Source organism: Salmo salar, chromosome ssa10 (assembly GCF_905237065.1).
Source record: "Salmo salar chromosome ssa10, Ssal_v3.1, whole genome shotgun sequence".
Taxonomy (NCBI): Eukaryota; Metazoa; Chordata; class Actinopteri; order Salmoniformes; family Salmonidae; genus Salmo; species Salmo salar.
In genome coordinates, this window is record NC_059451.1 from 29,640,518 (window position 1) to 29,660,035 (window position 19,518).

At 39.3% G+C, this 19,518-nt stretch overlaps 1 protein-coding gene across 4 annotated transcripts; it reads right to left on the minus strand.

Annotated features, from left to right (window-relative positions):
- Nucleotides 1-400: 400 nt before the first annotated feature.
- LOC106613938 (zinc finger protein 180-like) lies at nt 401-18,441 on the minus strand. Of its 4 annotated transcripts, XM_014216779.2 has the most exons (7): nt 18,337-18,434; nt 17,698-17,756; nt 14,152-14,240; nt 13,806-14,009; nt 13,509-13,727; nt 13,143-13,257; nt 403-2,656 (listed from the first exon to the last, which is right to left on the minus strand). In XM_014216779.2, exons 3-7 carry the CDS (start codon nt 14,209-14,211, stop codon nt 1,938-1,940), a joined length of 1,317 nt encoding a protein of 438 aa, XP_014072254.1. In that variant the 5' UTR covers nt 14,212-14,240; nt 17,698-17,756; nt 18,337-18,434; the 3' UTR covers nt 403-1,937. The 4 variants fall into 4 exon arrangements, with proteins under 4 accessions (XP_014072255.1, XP_045543556.1, XP_014072254.1 ...); XM_014216780.2 differs by lacking the exon at nt 17,698-17,756 and having other exon boundaries at nt 401-2,656; nt 13,812-14,009; nt 18,337-18,441; XM_014216778.2 differs by lacking the exon at nt 17,698-17,756 and having other exon boundaries at nt 18,337-18,441.
- Between the last annotated feature and the right edge of the window lie 1,077 nt (nt 18,442-19,518).

Genomic DNA, 19,518 nt, shown 5'->3' on the forward strand with positions numbered 1-19,518 from the left:
CACACCGCCCGGGCAACAAAGGAGTGGCTTCGTAAGAAGCATTTCAAGGTCCTGGAGTGGCCTAGCCAGTCTCCAGATCTCAACCCCATACAAAATCTTTGGAGGGAGTTGAAAGTCAGTGTTGCCCAGCGACAGCCCCAAAACATCACTGCTCTAGAGGATTTCTGCATGGCGGAATGGGCCAAAATACCAGCAACAGTGTGTGAAAACCTTGTGAAGACTTACAGAAAACATTTGACCTGTGTCATTGCCAACAAAGGGTATATAACAAAGTATTTAGATAGACTTTTGTTATTGACCAAATACTTATTTTCCACCATAATTTGCAAATAAATTCATTAAAAATCCTACAATGTGATTTTCTGGATTTTATTTCTAATTTTGTCTGTCATCGTTGAAGTGTACCTATGATGAAAATTACAGGCCTCTCTCATCTTTTTAAGTGGGAGAACTTGCACAATTGGTGGCTGACTAAATACTTTTTTCCCCCACTGTATTAACTTTTATTCCTCTAAGTACACATGTGGAACTGCATGAAAATAATTTTAATTTTGAAAATTTGATCCCAATGTCACACATTGGCCCCATTATTTCTAGAAAGACCCGGTTGTGTCAGAGAACGAACATGCCTATCTTCAATGATTTTGAACTAGAGACCAACGTACCAATAGTAACAGACTTAATAATTCCTATTACACCTACTCACTAAAGATCATATCAGTACTTCCACAGATGGGGGTGCTCTAATGTCTTTATACAGAATCGTTGGTGATGTTTTTTTAAGTTCCCATCCTGGTTGAACTATTTCCCACTGTAAGAGCAGACCAGTGTTTTGGTTCCACTGTGAATGAGGAGAAACTCTTGTCACACTGAGTGCAGTGAAACGTCTTCTTCCCTGTGTGGCTCTGCTGGTGGTATTTAAAGATCCCCCTTAAGCTAAAGCTCTGTCCACACTCAGAGCAGTGGTAAGGCCTCTCTATGCTGTGTTTCCGCTGTTGGTATGTCAATTACCATTTCCTACCGCAACATTTTTCACATTGAGGGAGTTCTTTTACACTGGCCCATGATGTCATTGGTCGAAAGCGGGAAGGGAAGGGAAGTAGCCTAATCTGCGTTGTTCGGTCATGTTGTCAACAAGGCAGCATGATGCATCTTCCAGAAATATACATCTCTTTTCCAAAAAATAAATGGGTTATCATTAGGATGGCAGATAACGCATTGTTATAAAAAGCAATCACTATTTGCAATGGGAAAACACAGAATCCTACTCATTACTACATATGCTTAATTACGTCAATTTTGTTTCGTGCCAACTTTGCCATTGGACAGAGTGGGCACCTGGCTCACGCCCCGTCGCCTGTATGTGTCAACTGATGTCTTGTAAGATCTCTATAAAAATAAAATCAAAACATTTGTCACAGAGCACTGATAAACTAGAACAACAACAAAAAATTAGGGGGGATTTTCATTAAATTTAATCCATAGAAGGGTCCTTTGGAGGAAGCATTGTTGACCTATATTTGATATTTGCATCTTAAAGCATAATTGAGAAAACATGAATTGAAGTTGGAATATTTGTGACAATTTGGCCTTACCTACAGTAGGCCTCCTATAAGACTCCATAATGTTTCATCTGTAGGTGCTACAAAACCAAAATTGGTGTGATATGAAGCTTTACTGCTTGCTCTGTAATATGAGTAATATTTTTATTTAAATAACCATTTCTAACATTAATTTATAAATATTTTAAAATATAAATATTGAAGATATATAATTTTCGATGTAGCAAATTTTTCAATATATTGTTGAACTTTATATAACATATATACTACAGGAATATCAAAGTTCCAGAGTTAATATACTCTACAGGCATATCAAAGTTCCAAGTTATCAAATCTTCCAGCCAGTAGAATGACTTCTTACCCCTGAGGCAATCATTAAGTGTGGGTCATTTTATGTCTTTTTAGATGGGCTGGTCTTCGGTATCCTTTTGCACACTGAGAGCATTTATACGGTCTCTCTCCTGTGTGGATAAGCTCATGGCTAGTCAGTTGGGTTTGTTCGACGAATCCTTTGCCACACTCAAAGCATTTATATGGTCTCTCACTAGTGTGAGTCCATCTGTGTCTCTTAAGGTCTCTGGAAAAGCCAAAACATTTGTCACACTGAGAGCACTGATAAGGCTTTTCTCCTGGGTGGGTTTTCCGGTGTGCTTTTAGACTGGCTGGTGTTCGGTATCCTTTTCCACACTGAGAGCATTTATATGGTCTCTCTCCTGTGGGGATCGTTTCATGGCTGGTCAGTTGGGTTTGTCTTCGGAATCCTTTCCCACATCTTTTTTTATGTTTTTTGAGTGAATCAGCAAAGACGTAGCTCTTCCCACAGTCTGCACAGTGATATGGCTTCTCTCCTGTGTGACTCCTCTGATGCTTTTCCATAACATATTTATTGGAGAAGCTCTTGCTACATTGTGGGCATGTGGCTGGGGGCAGCTGTGAACACTTTTTTTTTGTTGCTATTATTTCCCCAGACTTCAGCAGAGCGATGTACTCTTCAGGATGGGCTCTCTTGAGGTGCCCATGGAAAAAACGTTCTATGGTGAAACCAAGTGTACAATGGGGGCATGGGTAGAATGAGGACCCCCCTTTAGATTCACCTAAAGGAAAGAGAAAAAAACATCAAATATAGAACCATAGTTATTGAGCTATGAAACGTGCCATGTGTTCTGTACATGTACCACATTATTATATCTCTACACCCATAGCCGCAGAAAGTAGGGATGCTGAAGGTGCTGCAGCACCCCCTGAAAAATTTCAAAAAAATTATATTAATACAAAAAATATATATTTTTAGAAGAAAAAACCCCCCACCAAAGCAGTGCACTGGGCCTTTTACTAGTATTAGCGGACCAATATAGACATCTGTAGTGCAGGCAAAACAACTATTCAGCATCTCTGCTTTGGCAAAAAAGGTAGTTTAAATAATTAAGAACATCATCTTGCTGGATTCAATACTTGGAATTGTAAGAGTTGTTGCCCGGTCACTGCGATTGTCATTCTAATCGATGATTGTCACCATCGATCAGCACATTCTTTTGGAGAGACTGGATAACCCAAATTGTTCTACACGAACAAGTTCTGGCCTGGTTTAGATCTTATCTGCGGAAAGATATCAGTTTGTCTCTGTGGATGGTTTTTCCTCTGACAAATCAATTGTACGTTTCGGTGTTCCTCAAGGTTCCGTTTTAGGACCACTATTGATTTCAGTACATATTTTACCTCTTGGTCATTCGGAAACATAATGTTAACTTTCACTGCTATGCGGATGATAAACAGCTGTACATTTCGATGAAACATGGTGAAGTCCCAAAATTGGCCTCACTGGAAGCTTGTGTTTCAGACATAAGGAAGTGGATGGCGGCAAATCTTTTACTTTTAAACTCGGACAAAACAGAGATGCTAGTTCTAGGTCCCAAGAAACAAAGAGATCTTCTGTTGGATCTGACAATTAATCTTGATGGTTGTACAGTCATCTCAAATAAAACTGTGAAGGACCTCTGCGTTACTCTGGACCCCGATCTCTCTTTTGACGAACATATCAACACTATTTCAAGGACAGCTTTTTCCATCCATGTAACATTACAAAAATCCGAAACTTTCTGTCCAAAAATGACGCAAGAAAAGTGAATCCATGCTTTTGTCACTTCTAGATTAGACTACTGCAATGCTCTACTTTCCGGGTACCCGGATAAAGCATTAAATACATTTCAGTTAGTGCTAAACACGGTTGCTAGAATCTTGACTTGAACCAAAAAATTTGATCATATTACTCCAGTGCTAGCCTCTCTACACTGGATTCCTGTTAAGGCTAGGGCTGATTTCAAGGTTTTACTGCTAACCTACAAAGGATTACATGGGCTTGCTCCTACCTATCTTTCCGATTTGGTCATGCCGTACATAAAGACACGTACCCTACGGTCACAAGACGCAGGACTCCTTATTGTCCCTAGAATTTCTAAGCAAACAGCTGGAGGCAGGGCTTTCTCCTATAGAGCTCCATTTTTATGGAATGGTCTGCCTATCCATGTGAGAGAAGCAGTCTCAGCCTCGACCTTTAGGTCTTTATTGAAGACTAATCTCTTCAGTAGGTCTTATGATTGAGTGTAGTCTGGCCCAGGGGTGTGAAGGTGAACGGAAAGGCACTGGAGTGACAAACCGCCCTTGCTCTCTATGCCTGGCCGGTTCCTCTCTCTCCACTGGGATTCTCTGCCTCTAACCCTATTATGGGGGCTGAGTCACTGGCTTACTGGTGCTCTTCCATGCCGTCCCTAGGAGGGGTGTGGTGGATGAATCAGAATTAGTTGGGTAACATAGATATATAAGATGTTTTATTAGTATAATATGCTTATGTGAGATACTTGTCATTAGAAAGTGTCCTTTGGACTCTGGTGTCTTTCAGTTGCACGTTTCCCTTATCTGGGGCTCAGTCACTTGGGGCCCAGAGAGGGGAGAGGTCAGACTTGTTTTTTTACATGTCTCTGTTGCTCTGCAGAATATCAGCAAGCGAGGAGGACAGAATGAAACTGTCTTCATATGTGAATGTGTCTTTACCTATTCTTAAACCATGTGAAGGGATGGCGTGATTAATGGGGAACCAATTATTTGTCTCCACAATGTCTGTGCGCAAGTCACTCCCCTCAGTGAGCTTGTCCAGGAGTGGGAACAAGAGGTGTCTTACTGAGGATGGGCCTCCATGAGATAGCACTGACAGAGGAGAGTTATGATGTATTTTGATAAGAACGCCTAAAAAGCATTCCAGACGACATGAGCTAATGGTTTTGTACTATACCGTACCAGGGAGGGACGGTTCTAGGAAGACCAGACACTCGTCTATATAAAATGAATGATAATTTATAGCGAATGCTATCTGGCTGTAGATACTCCTCTCTAAAGTAAACAGTCTTTCTTTGTGAACCGTTCCTAAATGTCTGTGGTTTGTCATGTCAAAGGGGGGTGGATATTTGTTATAAAATATCTCAGTAGCCATTGTGTTGAGACCTTCCTGGTTCATTCGAGAGAGTGCATTATTGAAGGTCAAGTGCTTTTGCAAAAGTATCTTAATTATTAAAGATGTAGTTAACTCGGACTGGTGTGTTTGTAACTCTCCTCATTTGGTAATGTAGAAATTAGCCACCACATATGGAGACGGGGGTGGGATGTGAATCTTCACTTGGTGATCGCTCCTGCCGACCTAGGTAAATCGTGCACGAGGGATCCCTCAAACTTGGGATCTCAGGGAAACCACACTTCGGGAACGAAGTAGATGGACCCACCTTTGATCTGAGAGGCAGCGAGCCGAGTGGATAGCACATTTCAAACTTATTTTTTTTTTAAAGAAAGAGGTGAGCAAACCACACTTGAAGTCGAGTTTTTAGAAAAGCCTCTGTTACGTGAGCTCTGAGTGTGTATTCCTTTGTGAGGGGGGCACCTTGGAGGCGTAAACAGGACCGAGTCAGAGGAGAGAAATCTGAGAGTTTGCGGACTCAATGATACTCTGCCACTGGTCGGTTGCGGGCGACCTAGACCGTCCCAACACTGAATTGATCACAGTGGGGATTGGTGCGGGTTGTGGGGGTGAGGGGCCAGGGTGACTGTGTATTCTGTGTGAAATATGGTACTTGGTGAAGCCCTACTGGAATAAGGACCTAGTTCTGAGAATGTCTGTGTGACTGTCTAAGTGATCCTCAGATGTGGTGAATTCCAATTATTTTAAATGTGCTAGCCAGGTGTGCCCTGGGTTACTCTGTGTGAGTATTTTGTTTTGGGACCATTAGGTAATCTTTGTAGGAGCGTTCTGTGCGAGCGGGTAGGTTGACTCTGTGTGGGTAAATTTTCAATTATGTTCTGATGTTCTGTGTGGACATCTGACCAGTTCTGTGTGAGTATCTGGCCAATCCTGTGTGGGTGATCCTTACAGTTCTGTGTGAGTACCTAAACATTTCTAACGTTTTATATGGATTCTGTGAATATATGAAAATATGATAAATTGTATGTGTGTGTATAATCGATTACTAGAGATTTGATAAAGAATGCTGAGAATAATTAGATACAATTTAAACCACCCATTCGTAGACGTACTAGGTTTTGAGTTGGTATCTTTAAAGGATAATTTGATAAAGATGAGGTTTTAAGCGTTATTAAACTGTCTACAATGTTTGGGAAATTGTGCTCTAGAAACTGATTTGTGTCCACTTTTGGTGATCGTACCCTAACACTGTAACTATAAATGCGTATTGGATTATCTCCGTCTGGGTACAACAGTTGAAATAAAACTGCCCTTAAGGTCTGAAACTGTTTTATTTTTTCCTCCCAGTAAGAGAGGAGTTGCTGGATTTATTGAATACACCGTTTTCCATAAAGTTAAAGCGAATTAAGATGGAATCTCGACGTAATTTATAAAGTCGGACAAAGCCTAGGGTATCCATCAAACTAATTATCATTGCCTGATTTTAATATGATGAAGTAAAGTAATTGAAATACGATGAGAAAACATAATCTACTTTTATTAAAAGGCGCAAGATCTGTTTCCCCTAGTCTATGAATGTTGATTTTACTCTTTGACTGCTAATCTATTCATTTGGCATGTGAGAATCATCGCTGGAGTAAAGCTTGGACTTTTTAAATGAGAGCTATTTTCTGGGAATTGTCTCGGTAATACGTGCCTGATTTTACAACTACAGACAATTGTAAATGAGTTTATTTGCTGGGAGTCTTGATCATTTATATAGCATTGGTGGTTCAGTGGTAGAATTCTCGCCTGCCATGCACGAGGCCCGGGTTCGTATGCGCTAATGGAATAAAATCTGTGTTTTTGATTATAATTCAACTATTGATATGTTTTGCCTGGAAAGATACGGTCACCAGTGTTTGTTTAAGATATAAACTGAAAGTGTTGATAGCTTGATTAGTTTAAATTGAAAGACTAATTCATTCAAAAATAATGGCGAGGCGAATTTTGATATAATACGTTGTCTGTTGCTGGAAATGACATACAGAGAAAGAGTTGAATGAAGTATGTTATAAGTATGGCGATTTACGTGTTATTAAAGTCTTGGACATTTCATTAGTGTGAAGCCGAAAGAGAAGAGGAAGTTGTAAAGTTTGGTTTTAATCTTACGATAGAGGTAAGGCAGAAGGTTGTTTGAGTAGTGGGTTATATTTTTGCTTACGGGTAAAACAAATAAGGATTAGAAGAGAATTGGTTATGTGCGCTGGGCTATGTTTGGCTTGAAGGAAACATTTTGTGATAGACTGCTGGTTATTGATTCTTGGTTTGAATGTTTAGGTAACACCAGTGAATTTGAAAAGGAAGTTTATGTATTCTAACATTATACTCTGTTTCCATTACGTGGAACAATGTCAAGTCAGTACAGTGAATTGCAGGTTGAGTTACTTTTATTTTACAGGGACAGTGCAAATTAAAATCAGTTGTGCGTGTGCTTGGCCGGTGAGCGCGTTCCTGTAAGACGTAGAGTCTCAAGCTAGCGCGAGGACGCGCTCTTTGTAAGGGAGGTGAGTGTAACCGATGTGGGATGGCTGGCTAGTTAGCGGTGGTGCGCGCTAATAGCGTTTCAATCGGTGACGTCACTCGCTCTGAGACCTTGAAGCATAGTTTTGTTACTTCTGTAGTAAAACAATTTCATATGTTTTGGAAATTAGCTAGGTTGCATTTGGTTATTTGAATGACCTTTTTCATTTGCTTTTAAAAGAGAGGTTGGAATCAAGTATGATGCAGTGGAATTTAAAATCAGATATGACGTGGAACTTTTCCCCTGATACATAGACATCTGTCTCAGGGGCATTAGTTGTTTTCTTTGTGAGGAACATGCAGACTGTGTTTTTTTATTTTATTTTACTGAGATGCAAACATGAGTCTCTGAGCAACTTTGTCATCTGAACCATTACAGTAGTGAGTTCTTGTGTAGCTTGTTGTTTGTTATTTGCATGCATTGATCAATGCATCATCTGCATACATTGGAACTTCAGACCCTGTACAGACAGAAGGAAGATCATTCCTGTACGAGCTGAACAGTATTGACCTTTGGGGAATGAAAACATTGTATATTATGAGTGGGAAAAAGTTAGTTTTGATTCTTACGCTGATGAGACTGCACACATTTTTTGAAAGGTTTTAGATTTGTTAAACAAAATGTGTGTTTTACTAAATTTATGCAACAGGTTGAAGTGATTTGATTGCTGGAAAGAGGTTATGGGTTTGTTTATTGGCTGTTGTTGATTTTTGGTGTTGATTTCACTTAATTAAACATTGTATTGTCTGATGTGTTTGAGTAAGATTCTTTCCTCCAGGACAGATGGAAGTCAACTAAAGTATGTATGTTAAAGGCGACATGGGAGAACACGTCTCAAACTACATTTTATTAAATGCCTGGGATTAAATATTGCTGATTCCTTACGCTGAGAAATGTACTACATTTGCGACAGAATTCTTTTTTTTCATTTAGTGGGGTAACAGGAACAATCCAAAGGTGAAAAAGCTATCACATATTTGTTGGATATTGGTCTAGTAATGATACCAGGATAATTGTATCTAAGGGTAACGCATGGTCAATTAAGCATACATATACATTGATGTAGATTAAAACAAATGATTCATGATTTGAGGGAGTACAGTGGAATTATCATTATTATTAGGTTTTGTTTGTAGTTAACTTTTGGGTTTCTGAATCAGTGTAGTATACTGAATGCTAACGAAGTGTTTTGTGTTTTTTTCTTTGGAAATTGGGATTTCATTGTCTCTCTTTGGAATGTTTCCTGGGGCTATAATCTTGGGTGAGTGAGATTGAGGCCGTAAACTACCAAAATGGAAAAGGCCTGGCAATTTTTTCTTTGTTTTTACTTTAGGGTTTGATAATACCCACACACAACACATTTGTTATTACTATTTGTTGGTGTTTCTATTTTCTGTGGGATTGGTGAGTTTTCCATTTGACTTAGTGCTAAAATATCTTAAAGGGGTATACACATGTCATTTTTAGAAGTTTATTTCCTGAGTTTTAATTAAAGATGTGGATTCTTTTAATTAAAGAAATGTTCTGGGGACCTGTGATACAACATGCAGAAAATGTTTGAGTTAAAAAAAAAAATGTTTTAAAATTTTGTCTAAAATAGTAAGAAACATTGCTGTGAAGGGGTGGTATGACTTATGACCTTTGTCAGGGTTTTCCTGTGTGGTCTGATCAGCCTCATGGGAAAGCCATTTGGATAATACATTTTAGGTCATTTGTTATAATGATTTCAAGGTAATTCGTGGAATTTATAATTCTGATGGAATTTAAAGTTCTTAGATATATTTGTAATTTGGACCTATGGGATATAGGGCATTGCCTTTCACTAAGGGTAGGGTGCTTGAAGTCTATTTTCCTATGACCATATGGGTAAAATTATTTTTCTTTGTGGAGGTTTTCAGAGTTGTGATTTTCATTTGATTATGTTATTTGAAATGTTGTTTTATCTTTTGACCAGTAGTAGTGTTTTTTATACATTACTCTCATGGAGTGTTAAAAATGGGGGAGGATACAGTCTGAGGTTTTGGATTCAGTTCTTTGAAATTTGGATTGAAGTTTACACACCTTGAGTGATATGTGAAGGAGTGTATTGATGTGTTGTTTGTTCTGTTCTATTCCCGATATGTTATAGGTCTAACTTCCTGATTCTGTGGCTCTGCGATGGAGTTGAAATTGTGATGGGAAGTATTAGCCAATTTGAAAGAATAGTTTCAAAAGAATGTGTTGTTATTCTCTTTGAATTATGTTTAGACATTTGTATTAAGAATAATTGGTAAAAGTAATAATTTATCATGTAGTTAGTGAACTGAACTCTAAACTGTTGTTCTGATCTGTTCTTTCGAGGTTATCATGAAAAGTGACATCAGACGGTATCTTAATGCATGGAAGAGATAATTGGACCGAAAAGTGTGTATACCTCAAACCCCCTCTAATTGGCTGAAGAAGGCGTTGAATATGGCCCTGTCCGAACCATTTCTACTGAGAGGAATGGCCGAGCCAGCAACCGGTGTACAGTATCCGATCTAAGCTATCAACTGCTTTTCTCTCATGTTTCTCTCAGGAGTGTGAGAGGAGTCCACGTGGAGTGAGCATGGGGAAAGGTGCTGTTCTTAACTTTTCTTATGTTGCTGGTATATTGGTTGACGAATGGACAAGACATAATGGGCATCTAAGGTGAAACATTGACATTGGGACATTATAATGGGCCATTCAGTTTGAACTTTAAAGGTATCTGAAGAACAACGAAGAGGACGCCAGAAGAATCAGTGCCTGGAGAGAGGGGTTTGGTCAACTGTGCCCAAAACTGTTTAGACTTTTGGGGTTTCAGGTTGTTTGTAGAGGTCTACACCACGTAAAATTATAGTAATTTAGATTAAGAATGCATTGAGATACTGATCTGTATAATAATCATGATAAAAAAGTTAATAGTAGAAATTATGGGAGAATTATACTGGATGTTAAAATGAATGTACATTCTGCTAATATTGATGTTTGTTAAATTGAGTTTTTTTACTTTGAGTGATAAGACAAATTTGAATCACTGAGCAATGTCATTTTGAAATTTTGGTTGGATAATTAACTGAGTTCTAATTATGATTTTATTTGGAAATTGAATGAATTTTAAAACTGAAGGATTGATTTGAGTTGAGTATGTTAAGGAATTCATGTATTGGAGATTGTTTTGATTGTTGTTATGAACTAAGGATGTTGACGCTATTATAAGCATGCCATGGGTGAACTCTGGAGAGTGAAAATGATCCTAATCTATTTTGATCTATAGGCATTGCCTTATAAATAGTGGAATCATGATGCTTATCTTGGGTGATGTTCATTAGGCACCAAGGAGATACATTTTATTTTAACTAGGAGTCACTACCTGGATTTGTACAAGAAGATATGCTAATTTTGGTTTCTGGGATAGAAATAGTCATTTCCAACATACTATGCTGATCCATTGGAGTGTGATAGATAACTAAAGCTTATTTTATTCAACTCCATTGGTGCATGCACTGCATTATGCATTACACATGTGCTTTTTACTATCTATGGAAAAAATATAGCTTGGAATCTCATAAACTGTATGCATTTTTTGTTTTTTCTTCGTGGATTTGTGCAGGTGACTGTGTATCATAGCCTTCCCTGACAAATTGCTAGAGTGCTTAGTAGATGTTGGGGGATGGTAATGAGAGACAGTGCTGAGTTTCTTGGGATGTAATGTGCAGGAACCCCATGCAATGAGTTATTGTTTTGTGATTTTTGGTTTATATAGAATATATGTATTTTCTATGTGAATGAATGTTCTTAAATCTTGTGATTTTCTTTTAAGTTGAGAGGGGATGACTGTCTTTTCTGTTGTGATGAAGCCTGTGTTTAGACACTGGTTCCGCTGTAACGTTACTGTTCTGATTCTCTAGAAGGGACGGAGTCCCTTGAGAGGGGAATGTGGTGGATGAATCAGAATTAGTTGGGTAACATAGATATATAAGATGTTTTATTAGTATAATATGTTTATGTGAGATACTTGTCATTAGAAAGTGTCCTTTGGATTCTGGTGTCTTTCAGTTGCACGTTCCCCTTAGCTGGGGCTCAGTCACTTGGGGCCCAGAGAGGGGAGAGGTCAGACTTGTTTTTTTACATGTCTCTGTTGCTATGCAGAATATCAGCAAGAGAGGAGGACAGAATGAAACTGTCTTCATATGTGAATGTGTCTTTACCTATTCTTAAACCATGTGAAGGGATGGCGTGATTAATGGGGAACCAATTATTTGTCTCCACAATGTCTGTGCGCAAGTCACTCCCCTCAGTGAGCTTGTCCAGGAGTGGAAACAAGAGGTGTCTTACTGAGGATGGGCCTCTATGAGATAGCACTGACAGAGGAGAGTTATGATGTATTTTGATTATTAAAGATGTAGTTAACTCGGACTGGTGTGTTTGTAACTCTCCTCATTTGGTAATGTAGAAATTAGCCACCACAGGAGTGTGTCACTTGAGTGGGTTGAGTCACTTGAATGGGTTGAGTCACTGACGTGACCTTCCTGTCCTGGTTGGCGCCCACCTCGGTTTCGTACCATGGGGGAGATCTTCGTGGGCTATACTCAGCCTGGTCTCAGGGTAGTAAGTTGGTGGTTTGAAGATATCACTCTAGTGGTGTGGGGGCTGTGCTTTGGCAATGTGGGTGGGGTTATATCCTGCCTGGTTGGCCGGGTCAGGGGATATCGTCGGACGGGGCCGTAATAGTTTGTGTCGGGGGGCTAGGGTCAGTCTGTTATATCTGGAGTATTTTTCCTGTCTTATCCTGTGTCCTGTGTGAATTTAAGTATGCTCTAATTCTCTCCTTCTCCTCCCGGTGGACCTGAGCCCTAGGACCATGCCTCAGGAGTACCTGGCCCGATGACTCCTTGCTGTCCCCAGTCCACCTGGTCGTGCTGCTGCTCCAGTTTCAACTGTTCTGCCTGCGGCTATGGAACCCTGACCTGTTCACCGGACGTGCTACCTTGTCCCGGAACTGCTGTTTTCGACTCTCAACTGCACCTGCTGTCTCTAACCCTGAATGCTCGGCTATGAAAAGCCAACTGACATTTACTCCTGAGGTGCTGACCTGTTGCACCCTCTACAACCACTGTGATTATTCTTTTTTGGCACTGCTGGTCATCTATGAACATTTGAACATCTTGACCATGTAGTGTTATAATCTCCCCCCGGCACAGCCAGAAGAAGACTGACCACCCCTCAGAGCCTGGTTCCTCTCTAGGAATCTTCCTAGGTTCTCGCCTTTCTTGGGAGTTTTTCCTAGCCACAGTGCTTCTACATTTGCATTGCTTGATGTTTGGGGTTTTAGGCTGATGTAAAAGGATGTTCCCCAATGCTGGAAGGGGGGCCTTGATTGAACATTTTTGGGAACCCCTGTATTAGCGGACTGATATAGACGTCTTCAGCATGGGCCCAAAAACATTCTGCACCCCCCACTGCAAAAAAATCACAGCACCCCCACCCCCAAACTACTTCCCGCAGCTATATCTACACCACAACTGCAACCCACCCCACCAATGGTACTCACTGAAATCGACAGCATTAGCTTTCACATCTGTATCTGGCGTCATCCCTGGATCAATCCTGCTACAATCTTCAATCTTTAAATCTCCTGAAATGTCACTCTCATGGTTTTCACAGTCCTTTGAAACAGAGAAGCGGATTCAGTTCAGTCAGAAAGTCAGTTCCCTTCAATAATTATGGAAATTACTAACTTGGCCCAAAAGCTAGGTTTGTGGTTTGGGGTACACAGCTTTTAATAGGTAGGGTGCAGAACGGTCAAAAAAACTTGTGGAATGAAGAAACTTTTAAATTGACCCTACAAGAAGCTAACCCTACAAAACATCTCAAAGTGTGTATTTCACTAAGTACGTTATTAAAAGCTTTTACTCACTTTCACATTATCACTTTCCATCTCACTGTCCTCTGTATCCGAGCATGATGATGTTTCCAACGGTTCCCAAGACACTGACATTTTCACAACATCCTCATCTTCTGACTTCAACCAGTCTTCATTCTCTTCTTCCTTAACTGTAATTAAGGCAACTTCCTCTTCATCTACTGGCAGATGGGAACATTCTTCAGACTCCTCTTTGACTGGAGAAGGCGGCAACTGACACAAAAAAACATAATTCTAACAACAACTCTGGGCCTTGTAAGTGGGCTTGCAAAATGTTGAGTAGCTACAAACCTTTACTTTGAGATATGTCATGCCTTTATGTCCACGCTCTTGGTCTGTGACTCCATAGGTGTCTGAAACTGTGTCAAATGAGGGATCTTGTTCATCAGGGTCCTCCTTTAGACAGACCTGGGATGTTTCAACTCCTAACGACACAGCTGAAATCGAACATTCTTCAGCCTCCTCTTTAACCTCACTCCAATGCAGTGAGTGATCCTAGAACAGACCATGGTTGGTGTTAGAAGAATAAACAAAATTTGACCAATAAAACTTCTTCATGGATAGCCGATTGTTTAAACTATTGTAAAATGTAATTGTTTCTCACTTTGAAGAATGCATAAAATATGGTTTAACATACAAAACGCTCTTCTGGTTGACCACTGCTTTCATATGTCCCATATTTATCCATTGGATCCATCTTCAGTAGATGATGAACAGACTCGTGACCTGTCAATAACAAAACAAACCACCCAAATGTTAAATAAGATCAAAAGGCTCAACAAAGCCCATATGAAAGTCAACAACGGCACCAATGTTGACGTTAGCAAAGGGAAATTCCATAGTAACGGAATTATGCTGAGATTGAGATTTTTTAACTTTGAAATGTATGTCAAACAAAAACAATTGATTGCAAAGTGTAAAGCTGTGCTCCAGCGATTGTGCTCCAGCGATATCCCAAGTATACAGTGCATTCGGAAAGTATTCAGACCCCTTGACTTTTTCCACATTTTGTTACATTACAGCCTTATTCTAAAATGGATTAAATTGTTTTCCCCCCTCATCAATCTACAAACAAAACCCCATAATGACAAAGCAAAACCAGGTTTCCTCTTGATGTGACGCTTGGCATTTAGGGCAAAGAGTTCAATCTTGGTTTCATCAGACCAGAGAATATTGCTTCTCATGGTCTGAGAGTCCTTTAGTGCGTTTTGGCAAACTCCAAGCGGGCTGTCATGTGCCTTTTACTGGGGAATGGCTTCCATCTGGCCACTCTACCATAAAGGCCTAAATGCTGGAGTGCTACAGAGATGGTTGTCCTTCTGGAAGGTTCTCCCATCTCAACAGAGGAACTGTTGACCATCAGGTTCTTGGCCACCTCCTTGATCAAGGCCCTTCTCCCCCAATTGCTCAGTTTGGCCGGGCGGACAGAAGAGACTTGGTGGTTCCAAACCTTTTCTATTTAAGAATGATGGAGGGCAATGTGTTCTTGGGGACCTTCAATGCTGCAGAAATGTTTTGGTACCTTTCCCTAGATCTGTAACTCGACACAATCCTTTCTCTGAGCTATACGGACAATTCCTTTGACTTCATGACTTGGTTTTTGCTCTGACATGCACTGTCAACTGTGTCAACCTTATATTGACAGGTGTGTGCCTTTCCAAATCATGTCCAATCAATTGAATTTACCACAGGTGGACTCCAATCAAGTTGTAGAAACATCTCAAGGATGATCAATGGAAACAGGATGCATCTGAGCCCAATTTTGAGTCACATTGCGAAGGGTCTGAATACTTATGTAAATAAGGTATTTCTGTTTTTTATTTTTAATAAATTAAATAAAATACAGTTTTTGCTTTGTCATTATGGGGTATTGTGTGTAGATTGATGAGTAAATTGTTTTATGTATCCATTTTAGAATAAGGCTGTAAAATAACAAAACGTGGAAAAAGTCAAGGGGTCTGAATACCTTCCCAAGGCACTGTAAATACAGTAAAGTACACGCACTAAAGGGTAAAAAGTTTAGCAAAATAGTGTTTTTAAACACAACCGCAAACTTTAAGGAGTAGGGCATTTAAGGAGTTGGTCTAATGGTTTTCAGTGATGTCATTGGCCTCCCCCCATGCTTGAGGAACAATAAAGAGAACAAAAAAGCAAAGGCCCCCTATGTAATGACATATCCGGACCACCTATTGAGATGTGCCTTTAGTCAAGTAAATCAGGTGTTAAATGAGGTGAAAAGAAGTTTGGAGTGCCAATTTAAGTAGATGTCTTTTGTAAAATGTTCTGTGGACATAGTTAAAAGTAAGCCTTGTTCATAGAGTTGTACGGTTTGTTAAATAACTGTGCAGATGCACAATTTGTTAACAGAATGACGTTCTGACCCACTGGGAATGAAAGAAATAAAAGCTGAAATAAATATTTCTCTCTACTATTATTCTGACATTTCACATTCTTAAAATAAAGTGGTGATCCTAACTGACCTAAGACAGGGAATTTTTACTAGGATTAAATGTCAGGAATTGTGAAAAACTGAGTTTATATGTATTTGGCTAAGGTGTATGTAAACTTCCGACTTCAACTGTACATATTACCTAAATTCCTCTCGACTAAGCTGTGCTCCCTGTATATAGCCACGCTATTGTTATTTTACTGCTGCTCTTTAATTATTTGTTACTTTTATTTCTTTTTTAGGTCTCTTTCTTAAGACTGCATTGTTGGTTAAGGGCTTGTAAAGTAAGCATTTCACTGTAAGGTTGTATTCGGCGCATGTGACAAATAACATTTGATTTTATTTCTTTATATGAACTGTAACTCAGTAAAATCTTTGAAATCGTTGCATGCTGCGCTTATATTTTTGTTCAGTGTAGTTCCAATAGGCCTACAGTGTTGTTGGATGGTTGCTTGGACAGTCGCTTAGGCTGTATTTGGCTGTTATTGTTGAAAATACTATTTCAGATGCAGCAGCTGGGTTAGCTACTTAGCTAGCTAGCATTGCTAATATTAGCAACAATGATACAGGCTTCAATCATGAGAGACTAGTGATTTGCCTGTACATTTTCTAATAAATGTTATGTTCCAAAAGCCCAACATGTTGTTTGGACTGTTGTTAAAGACAGTCGCTTAGATAAAATGTAGCTGTTACTGTTGCAAACACTTATTTATAATTTAGCAGTCACTGCTAGCATGCTAGCTAACCATCAGATACATTAACTTATGGTTAGCATTCGTTAGCATCTAAATTTGAATTATTTCTTAGTGTAATGCAGTTGATTGGTGACAATGACATGCACATATATTCAGTGTGATATTCATGCAAGCATTATAATATGATTACAACCCAAAAGCAATGTGAAATGTAAACCTGCATAAATCAAGCTCAGAGCCCTGTTCGTTGTAATGCCCAATTGCAGTTATTGTTTATTTTTATTTTTTTATGATTTTTTTAAAATCTGGTCCATCATAGCCCATATAAACCGTTTTACAGTGGATTTATTACTATGTCATACCCTACAACTAGGGTCCTGAATTTTACCTTGTTAGGTTAGCCTACCAGATCAGGAAAAACTCTGGGACCCAGGAAAACAGCCCCCCCACCCACCACTCTGGGACCTGTAGGGCCACCTCTGAAATTCCCACACAATGTTACAAATGAAGAAACATATCCTATAAGTATGGTCTACTATCTCAAAGTCTTGAGTTAAAATGTCTTAAAATGTTTGACATTGTATATCAACATTTTGAGATATTACCGAACATTTTATTAATTTGCGGTGGCGGGAATGGGCTTCAATAAATATCTGCTCAGATTCAAAGATGTCTGCAGAAAGAATGGGCAGTCCGCTTTAAAGCCAACATTAGTTTGAAAAAAACTTCTGATTATCAAACTACATTAAGTGAAGTGGATTAACACTGGTAACAGAATGACATCCTGTGTCCCTGATTTATACTACACAATAATGGATACTTATGGATTTTAATGTAATTCTATTCTTGATGTTGTAGCCTGAATAGGTACAAAGAGGGAGAAATAGGTCATTTATGCTCTCATCAAGGTAATAATTTAGCAATTTGTATGGACATCTAAAAGGGTAATTAATAAAACTCAACACAATACATTTATTTTCTTGGGCTTTTAGCCTGTGATTTTCTCAAACATTTATTCCTTTTTATGTTACTACTTTACCTCCTCATAATTCTCCTTCTCCTTTGCTTTTCAGAATTTGTCAGTGGCATGGTGACAATCTGTGAATAATACATGAGTGGAATGAACGATGTACTTACTATACAAAGGAATCCATTTTTATTACAGAACTACTAGTATCAAGATGATAACAATCAATTGATTCACCCATTCAAAACTGCATTTGAGAAAGGACACACAACTGTATGTCCCTCTCCTACCAATCAGAGACCCTCTTCATTGTCAAACGCCATCAAGTGGATGTGTTGTATTCGAAATGTCCTAAGAGGGATAGATCCACCAAGATATCCCAGCCACATTTTATTATGAAGGACCACACACAGAGAGACACTGTTTGCTTTCATTTGACACCCAATATGCTCTTATGAACATCACATGTCGGTCCTTATGGGGTTTTATACCTACAGTTTTCAAACATGTAACGTTATAGCTACACTCTTTGTTATACGGTACTAGCACCATCTTTGGTTAAGCACTAGTAAGTGGCTAACTAGCTAACTAACCAGATTAGTTATAGCTGGCAAACAGATGGCTTGTATAGCTAGCTACACACTCAAATAGTCATCAAATGGCAATATTATAAAGGTCATATGTTTACATAAATACATAAAACATATTTACCTTTCGGTAGTTAGTTACATAGACGCTTAACAGGGGTCTCGGAAAGTCGTGAAATATTATTGTGGTTGTATATACGGAAACTCGAAAAGACCAAACTACCACCGAGTTTGAAAACACTTTCCTATTTTACTACCACCTACTGGGCATACATGAAAGTGAATCCTACTGCCCAACAGTTGTGTCAGACAACGAAAAGGCCTAGCTTGAATGATTATGAAATAGAGACCAATGTACCAAGAATAACAGACCTTTAATGAGGTGGTATTGTATTACATTAGTGTTGTATTCTCAGATTTCTCAAAGCCACTGATTGTACAGACAGATGCATCGGAAACTGGAATTGGAGCTGTCCTCTCAATCAAATGGGCTCTGCAGTCCTTGAAATATTATGTTCTGGGCCGCAAGTTTGTATTACCTAGAATAAGGACACTAACGCCTGGATCACCTGGTGGTTCCTCAACCTCCAGCTTTTCCACTATTGGATCGTCCACCGTTTGGGTTCTAAACATGGTAATGCTGATGCCATATCTCATATGCATGCCATGTTTTCTTCGACCGCTCTGACCACAGGGTCAACACTGAGGGGGGAGGTATGTAGCGGTTTCAGGGTTGTGTTGTGGATGGATGTTATGTGGCTGCAAGGTTTCTTTAAAAAAATTCCCTGAGGCAGAACCATGGACAGCTCAGGGGAAACTTGTCAGAATAGCCACACCTGTCTCCAGTTGTAATCAGAGCCAAACTGCAGACAGGTGAAACCAATCAGTTCCTCTACTTAAGCACGCCCTGGGATTTCTTACTTCGTAGTTTTTTTGACCCCGGGAGGTGAAGGAGATTATTGGAGAGAGAGCGTACAGTGGAAAAAGAGGTTATAAAGAACAAAGGAAAATATGATTTCAACACAGAATTAATTCCCAAAGACAAAGCTTGGAGGACCTTCCACTGGTGGCGAAGTGTTTACTATATATATTACTATATTGCTTTGGCTTTTGTATCTCAAGAACGCTTCCAAAGCCTGATCGTAATAAACCGGTTTAACCCTTCACTTGGACTGGTGTTGTGTGTTTGTATGTGCCTAACAAAGAACCCAGCGCCAAAAATGCTACAGTAACCTTACATCTCGTTATTTAACAGCAGCCGTTTTTGTGACAAAACTATGGGTAGAATTGAAAATGCAACCAACAC

Coding starts and splice junctions, on each gene's coding strand:
- LOC106613938 (XM_014216778.2), bottom strand. CDS start 14,211: ATGGATCCAATGGATAAATATGGGACATATGAAAGCAGTGGTCAACCA. Junction 13,258..13,508: donor TGGAAAGTGATAATGTGAAA/GTGAGTAAAAGC, acceptor TCTGTTTCAAAG/GACTGTGAAAACCATGAGAG. Junction 2,657..13,142: donor AGCTAATGCTGTCGATTTCA/GTGAGTACCATT, acceptor TCTTTCCTTTAG/GTGAATCTAAAGGGGGGTCC.